The sequence below is a fragment of the Delphinapterus leucas genome, chromosome 13 (assembly GCF_059928025.1).
Source record: "Delphinapterus leucas isolate spDelLeu-1000000601 "Yukka" chromosome 13, BTC_Dleu_Yukka2, whole genome shotgun sequence".
Classification (NCBI taxonomy): Eukaryota; Metazoa; Chordata; class Mammalia; order Artiodactyla; family Monodontidae; genus Delphinapterus; species Delphinapterus leucas.
In genome coordinates this window covers 59,382,614-59,395,465 of record NC_143141.1, presented here as the reverse complement: position 1 = coordinate 59,395,465, position 12,852 = coordinate 59,382,614, and the positions used below count along the sequence as shown (strand labels likewise).

The following is a 12,852-nucleotide window of genomic DNA, read 5'->3' as shown; positions in this document are numbered from 1 at the left end:
CCAGCCACCGCTGTCCCCCCACCAAGCCCCCACCCCTCCCTGAAAGGCCAGGGTTCGGGGCGGCTCTGTCACTGTGCATCTGGACAGCCTCCTGGGTCTTGTGGGTGCAGAGCCAACATTTCTGATGTATATTTTACAACCACAGTTTCAAAGTATAAAAAGAGAGTGTGAAAAATAAAAACAGGTTCACAATCAGAGCCTGCTGGTTAGAGAAATAATAAAGTTAGAGGAACCAAACTGAAAACTTGAAGAGCACGTGCGTGCCTTGGTAAGGCGAGTTCCAGGGCCAGACTTAGGCATGGCCTAAGTGCTTAAGGAAGTTCAGCTCCCACTTAAAGTCTGTTATCGCTCCTGTCCCCCCCGGGGAGTTACTTATGAAGGAAGGTTTCCCAGCCAGCCTGCCAAGCCAGGCATCTTGAACGGGGACTGGCCGAGGCAGGAGGAGCTGCATGAAAAGCCCGCAAAGGCTGTGGGTCAAGGTGCCGCTCAATTCTGCTTCTTCAAACGCACCCGAGCTGTAACTCAAAACCTGAAAACAACCTGAATCCTTTTCCAAACACAAACCAAATCTTTTATGTCAGGTTCCATATATTTTCCTAACTCCATTCCCCAGCCCAGCCCCACTCCACAGCAGAAACCAATTTGCTTAACAGAGCAGGTCCTGGGAGTTTTCCTCCTCGAAGCTCCCATTTGGAACGGATTAAGGAGGAGGAGAGGGTAAGAAGCTGACTTTTCTTTTGCTTTTGAAAAAAAATTAACACACTGGTGACTCTGAAGCACAACCACTATGTTCTATGACAGGCTTTTAAAAGATGAAGAAAATTTCATTTTCTAGTATAACCAGACAAGATTGCTTGGGGAGCCCCTGCCAATCCATCCCAATCTAAAGGCCCAGCTTTGGATCTCTGGGGACCCTTGGACTTGCCGTGAAGCTGGGCAGGGGACTCTGACCTAGGGAGAGCAGCCCACCTCAAACCTTGTGTCTACATTTACCTCTCAAATAAAACATGCTTCAGGACAATATGTCAGCCCGACATGAGCTACTTGAGAATTTTACATGCCCAGCTTTGCTCTGATGGAGGCTCCTGCCCTTAACAAGTTTATGGTGTGGGTGGGATTATAACCAAGAAACAATATATGGGCTTCCCTGGTGGCTCAGTGGTTAAGAATCTGCCTGCTGGGCTTCCCTGGTGGCGCAGTGGTTGAGAGTCCGTCTGCCGATGCAGGGGGCACGGGTTCGTGCCCCGGTCCGGGAAGATCCCACATGCTGCGGAGCGGCTGGGCCCGTGAGCCATGGCCGCTGAGGCTGTGCGTCCGGAGCCTGTGCTCCGCAACGGGAGAGGCCACAACAGCAAGAAGCCCGTGAACCGCAAAAAAAAAGAAAGAAAGAAAGAAAGAAAGAAACAATATATGACCTTAACAGTGTGGGTCTGACAAAAGGAAAGAGAACAAAAAGGCTTGGAAGGCTTTGTGGGAAAGGAAGGCCTGGGGCTGGGCCTTGTAGAATCAGTACTGTTAATGTCAGTAGATAAGGACATACCAGGCACAAGACCAATATGGTCAAAAGCACAGAGGGAACAGGCAAGATGTATGTAAAGAGATGACCTTGGGACTCTCTACGTTTCCCCATTCTTGGGTCTCTTCTAAGTGTGGTCTCCCCATTAAAGAGATATCTTTCTAGTAAATTCTGGCTATGGGTAATACCATACCATAGCCAAGGCTTGCAATCTTGTTTCCTACTAAAGTTTGTTTGCAGTTTGGGTGACGTGTGTTCCTAAGAAATGTAATAGACATAAGCAACTAAACTTATCAAGTCAGTGAGAAATTTTAGATTAAAATTCTTAGTGTTGATTATTGATTACCTCCTTTTCTTACAAAATTGGCCATATGAGTTGCTAAAAGAAATAATTTGGATGCTAATGAAGGGAAACCTCTTGATTTTAGGTAAAATAACACCTGAGAGGGTAAACGCCCAACAGCTTAAGGCCAGAGGCTCTATCTTAGTTATGTCTGAGTCCCTAGCTATTAGCAAGCAACCAGAACTAGCCAGGAACTCAGTAATTAGTACCTGTGTGAAAAAAAGAAGATGGGAAATAGCAAGACATGAATCTCCCCAAATCAATTTTTCCCTCCTTACATAGAAATAGACCTTCTAGCTGCACACACATCATATTTCCGAGCCTCCTATGCTGAGCTGTGTGGCACACGACTAAGTCCTGGCTGGTGAGGCGCCACTGGAAGTGGCATATGTAACTCCCCTCCGTCCCTCCCGCTCATAGGCTTGTGGATATGATGGTGGAAGCTGGAACTGCTACCTTGGACCATCAGAGGGATGGCGCCTATTGAAAACGGCAGCACACCAAGAAAGGAGCTGTGGTTCCCTGGTGATTGTAGAGCATCACAGCTGTTCACTATGCCTTTGTGTGAGGACGGAGAGACAAGCCACTAACTCATTTAGGCCACTTTTCACTTGGGTCTGTTACAGGTGCCAAATCTATACCCAGGCTAAAACACCAGCTGTCTCATGTCTGAAACCCCAAGAAAATACTTCAGAAAGTCCATTTCAAGATAGGCCCCAAAGTAAGATCCTTAATTGTACTCCTGTAACTTGAGTACTTCAGCTGGAGGTGGGGGGAGGGTGAAGAGGGAAATAGCATGTGAGAGAGGGAGAGAGAGAGAGGGAGAGAGAGGGGAAGAGACAGAGGAGGTGAGCCGCTGGCAAGGCCAACCTTTGTCTCTGTTCTCACCTGATGCTCTCTGCCTTTGCTCCTATGGACGAGCCTCACAAGAAACCACTTTGAAAAAGCTGAATTACTGAACTACAGTGAGGAGTTCGTCATTTAGATGTTGTGGGGAACATTTCTTACCTTCCTGAATCCTGATACATCAGTAAACTGGCCAGAGCATATTCTCCTAAAATCCCACTCTCCTCAGAGCACCCCTCTGTACACTCACATCCAAACTGTTTCTGTGTATTCTCCACCCTGGAAGGCATATGGGTTTATAACACACAAACCTACACGTTATCTAAATGTACACACACACCACACACCACATGCACACGGATAAAAATACTCCCTGCGATGCTGTCACCATCAGAGCACCTCCCCTTCTGTTCCGTCTACTTTAGCTCCTGCTGTGTGGATTCTTGTAGTCAAAAAAGAGCAGTAGGAACGAGGAAGCCCAGGCTATCACTCTGAGAGACTTGAGAACAGGGATGGAGGGTTTCGTGGGCAAGATGAGGGCCTTACAGGTCTCTGACAGGATGCTGAAGAATAAGGGGCTAGTGTGGTGGCCAGATGTGATTTCTCAGGCAGTAGCTATGTTGTAAGAGTCCGGGTTTGACGATGCTATGGTTGCTGGGGCTGGACGAAGGTGATCAGTCCTCTGGCAGGTCTGTAGGTGAGTGGACTCAGCGGGGAAGGGCATGGGTCAGTGCCAATGACAGGTGTGGATGGAGGGAGTGCGAGTCAGGCCCGAAGCTGGGGGCCTGGGGGTGCTGCTGACCAGCTGCTGGCCTCAGTCATCCTAACCAGCCCAGGGGTAAATGGGGATAGGGGCCCATCTCTGCTCATCCCTGACAGAGAAGCGACCCCAACTCTTGAAACTGGCTTATGTTCAAAAGGGAAGACTGCTCACACTAGTGCACAGAGGAATCCTACATCCTGACACAGCCTCTCGGGGGAAAGTGGCAGCTCCTGAGGTCAGAAAGGAAAGCACAGAAGAGGAGAGTTGAGGCCACGAGCAGGGGAATGAGGATCACTGGGCACTGGGCTCGTCCTGACGAAGCGGGAAAGTGAAACCCTGCAGCCCCGCCAGAGCCAGATGGCCTGAGCCCCAGGCTGTGGGCTCACCGTCACCAGTGGGGCCATCACCTTGGACCCAGGGAACACGAGCAGCAACGGGGGAGGCAAAATGATGCAGAGATGACCCTCATTTCCTTGACAGGAGCCTGTTGTTGTCTCTCTGAGTCTTAGTCACTGGGAGGCCATGTAAACAATCCCGTCACCCTAGCAACCAGGCCCAGGCGGGGGGTACTCCGTGGAGGCGGCAACCTGCTCCCAGATTTAACAGGAGCATTAGTTTGCATCCACTTCTGCATATCAGGTGGGCCAGCTGCCAGTGACGCACTCGCTGAGATGCAGGTGAGCAGTAGGGGCCCAGGCTTCCCGGGAGAGCGACTGATGGGAAGGGCGTTGGGTACGTGTTAACTGCGGCTCCGCTGGGTTAGTCCACTGAAGCTGGAGTGGGGGGCTCCTGCCTTGATCAAGTTTTGAAGGAATAAATGAGAAAACAGGGAACTAATTCCTACTTAGCTACTTTCCTTCAACAGCCATTTTCCCATGCTCTCTGCCCAGGCAATGCCAGGGGTCTGCTTGGGAGTTAGAATCACAATTCCTAACTTCTTGTGTTTCCTCCCCTGGAGCCCTACTAACAATACAGATGGACATTCAGATGGCCCTGGGAGAAGGCCCGGAAGGGAGCAAGGCCGCGGAATTTCAGGGCTGACTGCAGGGTGTGGTTTTATTGCTGCGAGATGCCTGGTTTCACGGAACACTCTGTTCTTCCCACCCCTGTGATGATGGAGTTCCTCCAAGCCCTCTCTTCCAGGGAATCTGCCTTACCCCACGGCACCGATCTCACCCCCGATGGGTTCTTTCCAACCCAGGAGTCTGGATTATTCTCAGTGGGCACCCAACATTTCTGTCACTTCCTTTCTGTAAATCGAGGCTTGGGGAGCAGTAGAGAGAAGTGCTGTTCTGTGTCTCAGGGGGCCTGTGTTTTAGGCCTCATTTCCCCACTAATTATGTTGCACTGGGGAAATCATTTACCTTTCCTGGGCTTCAGTTTCCCCATCTACAAAGTAGAGGCTCTAAAACCCCCAGGTTGTGTGATTCTCTTTCTCTAGGAAGGACTGGAAAATGGGGACACACTCAGCCTTCACACAGGACCTCCTGTCACTTCCGGCTGCAACTGCCCCAGCCGCGGCAACTCCTATTCCCTTCTTCAGGACAAGTTCTGTGTATCTGAACTCTTGGGTCTCCAATCCATTTTCTTGGGTTATGATTTCAGTGTCTTCTTTTTAAACACAGCAGAGTTTAGAAGACCCTCAATGTCCCCTTTCTATTAACTCCTGGGTTGCAAACGTAGAGGCTGGGTTTGGACTCCTTTTCCTGTCTTAGAAGAGGCATTGAAAGTGCAAAGCCTTTGTCACCACAGGAACCTGAGCTCCAATTCCAGCTTGACACTCATCTCCCACAAGACCTGGGGGTCTGCTACTTCAACTCTTTGAATTTCAGGGGACTTCCCTGGTGGTCTAGTGGTGAGGACTCTGCATTCCCAATGCAGGGGGCACGGGTTCTATCCCTAGTCGGGGAACTAAGATCCCACATACTGCACAGTGCAGCCTAAAACCAAACCAAACCAAACCAAACCACCAAACAAAAACAACAACAATTCTCTGAATTCCGGGTTATCCATATTTAAAGTGGAGAAGATAGTAACATATCTCATAGAGTGGCTGTGAGGATCAAAAGAGGTAAAATGAAGCAGGAGCCTCCAGAGGGAAATGTTCTCCTTCCCCCTACCCCACCCCGGCCTACACAGAGTGGGGAAGAGACAGCGAGGCAAGGGCCCCAGGAGGAAGGGGCCCCCATTCTCAGAGTTGCAGCCACCAACCTTTGCCTTCCAGATGGACTCATTCGGCACTGGTCCCAGCCCCCTGACCGGGGCATGATGAACAACTGAAAGGTTTTCCTCGGCTGGGCACTTCCCAGGGGCCCCCGTGGATGAAACCCTTGCTCAAGAAATTCCATCCAGCAGGGACAGGAAGGAACGGAAGGGAGAGGGGAAGTTAGTCTAGGACCCACTACTGTGGCCTTGCCTGAGTAGATGCTCAGTCAGCTCCTGGTTGAAGTAGGGTCTCTGGGAGGAGGTGGGCCTAAGGGAGCTGTTTTAACCCGCCCTAACAAGGATCCACCACCCCTGGGCAATTTCACAGCAGAGAATCCACACAGCTCCACCTCTTCTGCCTTCGGTCGTTTCTAAAAACACTAATCTCTATTGGGTTTAACTACTGCGACTGATACATTCCCCCATTCCTTCATTCTGTTGATCATCCAATAGTGATTTCTGTTGAGCATTACGTACCAGGTTCTGGGAAAACAGTAATAAGCAAAGCAGACAAAAGCCCTGCACTCCCGGGAGTTTTATTCTGGTGGAGGGAGACAAATAACGAATGAAATAAACAGTAAAATAATAAGTTGTCAAAGGGTTATGCAGAGAATGAAGCCAGCAGGGTGAAGTAACAGTAAATGAGCAGCTACTGTAAACTGGGTGGTCAAGTCGTTTCTATGGACATGACACTGAAGCTGAGATCTGAAATGACAAGGAGGCAGCTGGGTGGGACCAGGGGAGACCATTCCAAGCAGCAGGCCCAGCTAGTGCAAAGCCCCTGAGGCTTGGTGAGCTGCAGAACCCCAAAAAAGGCTGGAGTGCTGGAGCCGAGAGAGAGGGAGAGGGCGTAGCAGGGGATGAGGCTGGAGAGAGAGGCCGGGAATGGTCGGGAGGGCTTTATCTGTTACTTCAGGAGTTGAGTTTTACTCTGAGAAAGAAGGGAAACCAAGGGAGAGGTCTGAGGAGGAGAGCAACATCATCGGATCTATTCCCTAAGAAAGGCCCTTCGACAGCTACAGGGACTGGACTGCAGGCAGACTGGAGCAGAGGCAGGAAAAGCAGGCTGGAGGTTTTCGCAGAAGTCCAGGTGAGAGATGCTGGTGGCTTGAACTAGCACATTAAACAAGCCTTGTGGACAGACACTTTGTAAATACTTGTTGAATGAATGAATGAATGAATATGTGTGATGTCACCACTTTTTGCCTCATACTTAAGTAGTAAAAGAAAAACCTGTGGTTTATCTAGGTAAGAGTAAGAGGAGTGAGAAAACAATTTAGAATTTAAAAATAGGCACAAAGAAATGAGAGGCAAGTAAGTTTAGCTTGTCCCCAGGGGCATTTAGGTCAGGCTTGGAGGCAGTTATGAGGGGAATTCTAGTGTGGTGGTCACTCTTCTCCAAAAAAAGGTACTTGGTACATGCCCATGAGATTATACTCACGGAGCTTAAAGGCCGTCTAAAATGGAGGCTGGGGCCAGGCTCTGGTACCTCTGAACAGAAAAGACACCTTGGAGACAGTGTATCTGAGTAGATTAGGAAAGAAGCTATCGGAAGGCAGAGGGAGGACTGAGGCCAGACCTGGAGGACCTGACCCTGCGAACTTGCAGGAACTGGGAAAAGCGCAGGGCCTTCCGCTGGGCACGTGGCTGGTGCGGCAGGAGGACTTGGTGGGCAGCTCTGGAGGTTCCGGGGATGCAACCATCTGCAACTCAGCATGAAGCCCACAGGCCTGGGGCTTTGCTGACGGGGCCGCTGTGTGATGACACAGTGACCCGACCTCCCTCCCTGCTTGGTCAAGGGCTGGAGCGTGGGAGCTGCGTTCACACTCTCACGCTGTCCCTTGGGCTCTGTGTGGTGACGACGGGGTGTGTGTCTGTGTGAGAGGTGGGGTGTGTGTGGCAGAGGGAGGAATACATCTGGGGGAAACTGACCAGGTGTCTGCTCTCTTCTTCTTCATCTTGCCCCGCTATATGACTGTTTCCACCTAGCCCCACAATGCCACCTGCCTCCTGCCCTGTTCTCTAACCTCTAGTCTCAATTTTGCTACATTTTGCTCCTGCTTCCCCTCTTCCGCCTTCCTGCTAAGCTCCTTCACTATTCCAGAGTCTCTGTGGGTCCTGGTGCAGAGCATGGAGGCTCCTGCAGTGTCTCCCGGTTACCCCAGGGCTGCGGCCCACAGCCGCGGGCTGGCTCTCTGGCCCTGCAGTCTGAGGCTCAGACCCGAGTGGTATGAGTGAGGAAGGACCAAATAGTAAGGTAGAGCTACCAGCTCTTATCCCACAAGCCCCATACAGTGAGTCGCTCACTTTGTCCGAATCAATGAACGCCACGGCCCCTTGGGCCAGCTCTAGCAGGGAGGGTCAGTCTGCCTGTTATGGAGCTTTGTTGTTTAAGGGGCACTCTAATCTCCTTGGGGAACTCGGGACTGACAGACTATTACTGACTGTTAGGTGGCCTACTGTGGTGGAAGATCAGCCCATCAATGCCCATTGAGCACCTACTGTGTACCTAATAGAAGACAGTCTCTAAGCTCACAGGATGGTTGGGAAGATAAACCAAATAAAGTATATGAAGGAGAAAATAATAAAAGAGTAGAAAATCAAGGGCTATTTATAACCAAATGCTGCAGGGGTTCAGGAAAACGAGAGATCCTGGAGGGTAGGGCCATTGTAGAGAAGGTGGGATTTAATGTGTCACCACTAAACATTTATATCTGGCAGAATGAGCAGAAGTTTTATGATTTTTTTTGTGTGTGGGGGTGTGGTGGGAGGGAGGGATCGGAACTCCCTGGAGCCAGTACTCCAAGGAAAAGAACCACCCATCGCTCACACATGTGAGGACATGTGCGCTCGCTTCTCTCTCCCCTGCTGTATCTGTCTCTCTTTCTTTCTTAAAAGTCTTTTACATTCTCTTCATTAGAAAGTTTCTACCTTTTATGTCAATTATAGCTAAATAAAAAAGTTTCTACCAAGAAGTCATCCTTCTTGAACCTAAACACTGACAGTGATTTGAGGTGTGGGCCCCCCTTAAAATTCCTTGTTAACTGGCTTCTCTTTCTTATCCTGCAACAAATAAAGCGACTGTTGGGTATCAGAAACTTTCTTTGAATCTCATAAACGGAAACGGGGAAAGGGAGGAGGCCTCCTGAATCAGGCGGCAAACGCTGGATGAAGCTGGAAGAGGAGGGAGGGAGGGAGATCCCGAGCTGGAGAGGGTGCGGTGCCGGAGGAGGGGGCTTCAGAAGGCTAACAGCTCCCACCCATCTCCTGCCCAGAGAGCCCCCAGCTCTGCAAGGTGAGCACCAGGGTTCCGCCCAAGGGCCTCCAGATTGAGCCATCTCTGCGGGACCCCTCAGGTCAGAGCCTTCCATCCTCTTACTCTGGAGTCCTCAAGCCTATCGAGTTAGACCCAACAGAGACCCTGTAACAGAGACAAAGGGTTCTACATAAAAGAGAGGCTATGCAGATGCCAACTGTTACATATAGGACGCATAAACAACAAGGTCCTACTGTACATGTACAGCACAGGGAACGATATTCAGTGTCCTGTGATAAACCATGAAGAGAATGTATGTATGTCTAACTCGATAATCGTTTTGCTGTGCAGCAGTACTTAACACAACATTATAAATCAACTATACTTCAATTACAATAAAAAAATCAACTATACTTCAATTACAATAAAAAAATCAACTACACTTCAATTACAATAAAAAAATCAACTATACTTCAATTACAATAAAAAAAAGGCTACAGAATAACCCCGAATTGCTGAATTCTGGCCATCTTCTAGACCTTTGGGTGGGTTGCTTTTTTAAAAGGTGCTTTTTCATCCTCTCCTCCTCCTAAACAGGCTGTTAAAATTCATACCTTCACAGGCGCCTCTCCTGTTGCTTCCACCCAGAACTCTGTCTGCCTCACTTGAGAATCACACAAAGCTAGTGATTTAAATTTAAATAGTGTCCAGGCTGGTTTCTTCCCTCACACGGAAGCCCTTGTTCAAAAGAGCTCTGATGTGAAATCCTGATATATGAGTCTATAAGACAGATGTGAGCGAGCTGCTCAGGCAGAAGTGGGAGAGCCCAGGGAAGTGGCAGCGGCCGAGCTACGGCCTTGAGTGTCTCCTGCTCTTGAAACGAGAGCTCTTTCCAGAGCATTTCAAGGCTTGAAGTCAAGTCAGAGCAGGGGCAGGAGAGAGGTGGAGCCCCACCTGGAGTCCTGCCCATACACTGTCTCTTCCTGGCTGTGAACTTCAATCCCCTCCTCTTGAGCCCTAGATGTGCCATTTCTTCTGTCCCTCTTGGCATGCTGTGACTGGCATAGAGGGGAGGGGAGGGGCAGGGAGGGTCCCGCTGCTGGGGCTTCCTCCCATCTAAAGCTGAAGGGGCCTCAGGGGTGCTCAGAGAGCTGTTAATAGCCTATGAGTTCCACCTTCCAGGTGACCATGTTGGGTGGCGCACATGCAGGAGGACAGCAGAAGAGCTCGGCAGGCAAGAAGGTGAACAACAAATCCATCCTCACAAGGGCTATCTAAACACTGAGTTATTTCCTCTGGACCTTCCAGAATCATTAACTAATTCACACCACAAATCTCTACCTAAAGCCAGCCGTGTGCACAGCGACTGGTTTCATGCTTGCCTCTTCCATGGTTTCTAGCCAGAGCTACCAGCACCAGCAGCTGCCCTGTGACGGCTTGCCGGGGGCTCCCAGGGGCACTGTGCCGTGTGCTGGAGAGGGCAGGACAGAGCCAGACAGCGCACTCTGTTCCTCCAGCAGATAAAGGTCCCCCTTTGCCCTCTCAGTTTCCACTGCCGATCTCTCCACGGCCTAAGGAATACTCTGTCCCAGATCACAGTGACTTGTGGTCTCTAAGTGCCTTTCCCAATTCCAGGAAGTTTCACTTCCTGGAACGCGATAGCTCAACTGCTTTGTCAGTGCCAGAGGCATGTCGAGGTGTTTCCCCTAGATACCTCACAGGTTTGAAACCTTGAGGTCATCTCTGCTTTCCCTTCTCTCCCACCACCCACAAGCACAGCCCCCAAATCCTCTTGAGTCTACCCCATGCTCTCTCCACCCATCACCACTGATGGTGGCTCATGAGGACTCTTGCTACCAGCTCCCAGTTGATCTCCTGACTCACCCCCACTGACTCACCCCCAACCCTGATCCATCTCATGCACGGCTGCCAGAAAGAGCCCCTCACACCCACGTTCCTGGCAACACTACTCCTCTGTTTGAAAGCTTCTCCAGCTTCCCTTCACCTATAAGAGGAGGTCCTTGGCTTGGCATTCAAAGCCATCCCAAGTGTGGCCACTCCCGCCTTTCTAGCTTTGCCTCCTGCTCCACCCCCCTGGCCTCAGCCTATGTTCTGGCCACACAAGTCCACTTGCTGCTCCCCAGTGAGCTCCCAAGTTGTCCCCAACTCCAGGTTTGGCTCCGGCTTTTCCTTCCGTGTTGAGCTGCTCTCATCTGTGTGCCACTTATCCCTTCCTCTGGGCCAGCGCCACTCTCAGGAACCTCCCTAGACCCCGCAATCAAAATGCACCTCCATCTTCTCCACGTCCCCAGCAGGCTGTCAGTATGAGCACAAACCTCTTTCTTCCCCATCTAGCCCTCATTTACAGGATGAGGTCTCAGAGACAAGGAGTCCTCATGATTTCTTTCTTTCTTAGGAGGAGAAGTAAGAATTAATTTAACAATATTTAGTCTTCTCAAAGACGACATTAAATATTAACATAATTTAATATTATTATTTTACTGTGGCACTTTTTAAACCACTGATTTGAGGACAAAATTAATGAAATGACACATATTTTCAAGGTATTCAAGACTCAGTAGTAATAATGGACTTTGCAACACCAAAGAGCAAACCATTAGCAGGGTATGCTACAAAACCCCTGTGTGCTGAAGGGATGCGAAAACTTACCATCAGGTGCTTGGTATCCTTGAGAGATGTCAAAAGAAGACGATATTGTTCTAATGAATCAGCTGGCTAAACTTTTGACTAAAGTGAAAAATCAGGTGGTGATGCTCAATCGTCAGTTACTTTTCAGTCTAAAGCAGAAAGATGTGCATTTTTTGCTTAAGAAAATCACGCTGCATTACAGAGATTCTGTTTAAGCACTGCTATCAGGCAGAACAGAGAACACACGGGGACATGCTGAATGAGTATCCCCACACAGCGACGTCATGCTGCTGAGATCTCTGAATGGGAGGTATCTGGCTTGGGTTTGATTTTTCGGATGCAAAAATTCACTCAAAATGAGTTAAAAAAAAAAAAAAAGGTGGGGGGCAGGCAGAAAGGAGTCACACTGGGGGGGTGGAATAGTTGATAAACCAGCCAGATGGTCTACCAATATATACTGTGTTAGTCTTTTCTAGCTGTAGACTTGGGTCTTTTAAAAAACATTTTATTTTGAAATAATTTTAAACATATGGAAAAGATGCAAGTACAGCAACTACGTATCTGTGTTTACTATTTATACGCACACATAGTTTTATTTTTTTCTGAACCATTTGAGAGTAAGTTGCAGGCGTTGTACCCTTTTCCACCTTAATATTTCAGTTGTGTATTTCCTAAGAATAAAAATATTCTCTTACAAAACCATAGTATGGTTATCAAATTCATGAAATTTAATATTGATTTTAATCTACAGACAATATTTCAATATTGTCAGCTATTCTAATAATTTCCTGTATGGCTTTTCACCCCTCCAGTACAGGATCTGGTCCAGGGTAACATACTATGTTTAGCTGTTACAGAATTCTTGTCTTTTCACACCTCAGATTCTCTTTTATGGACCAAGATAGGGAATACAAAGATAGACAAGTAGGCTTTTATATTACTTACTCCCTCAGAGGCTTTCACACATGGAATTTCACATGCAAAGGGCACTCCAAATATAATTACTGATTTCTATTTCTTGAGAAAAAAATTCAAACCAGAAGGAGGGAGAACATGGTAATATAGTTTTACTATAAATGAACAGGGAAAAATTCTGAAAGAAATAAAAGTAGCAGGGCAAAAGCCCTCAAGACTAGGAGGGAAGAAGTCCACTTATGAATTCCACCATGAAGTGATCTTTCCCATCTTTGGTGAGAGGGTCCTATAGAAGTCTAGTGAGTGTTACGTTCCACCAAATGCTTACTGAGCACTTGCTCGGTGCTCCGTGTGTCCTT

General features: G+C 48.7%; 1 protein-coding gene across 9 annotated transcripts in view; it reads right to left on the bottom strand.

Annotated features, from left to right (window-relative positions):
* THADA (THADA armadillo repeat containing) overlaps nucleotides 1-12,852 on the bottom strand; it is a 312,971-nt gene that overhangs the window by 34,653 nt on the left and 265,466 nt on the right. Inside the window, exon 37 of one of the 9 annotated variants that reach the window (XM_089923220.1) lies at nucleotides 1-12,852. This exon is cut by the window's left edge and continues 15,341 nt beyond it. The exons of the other annotated variants lie outside the window; for them this stretch is intronic. Within the exon in view, the coding sequence (XP_089779346.1) occupies nucleotides 12,818-12,852 (35 nt within the window). The 3' untranslated portion in view covers nucleotides 1-12,817. 9 annotated transcript variants of the gene reach the window in all.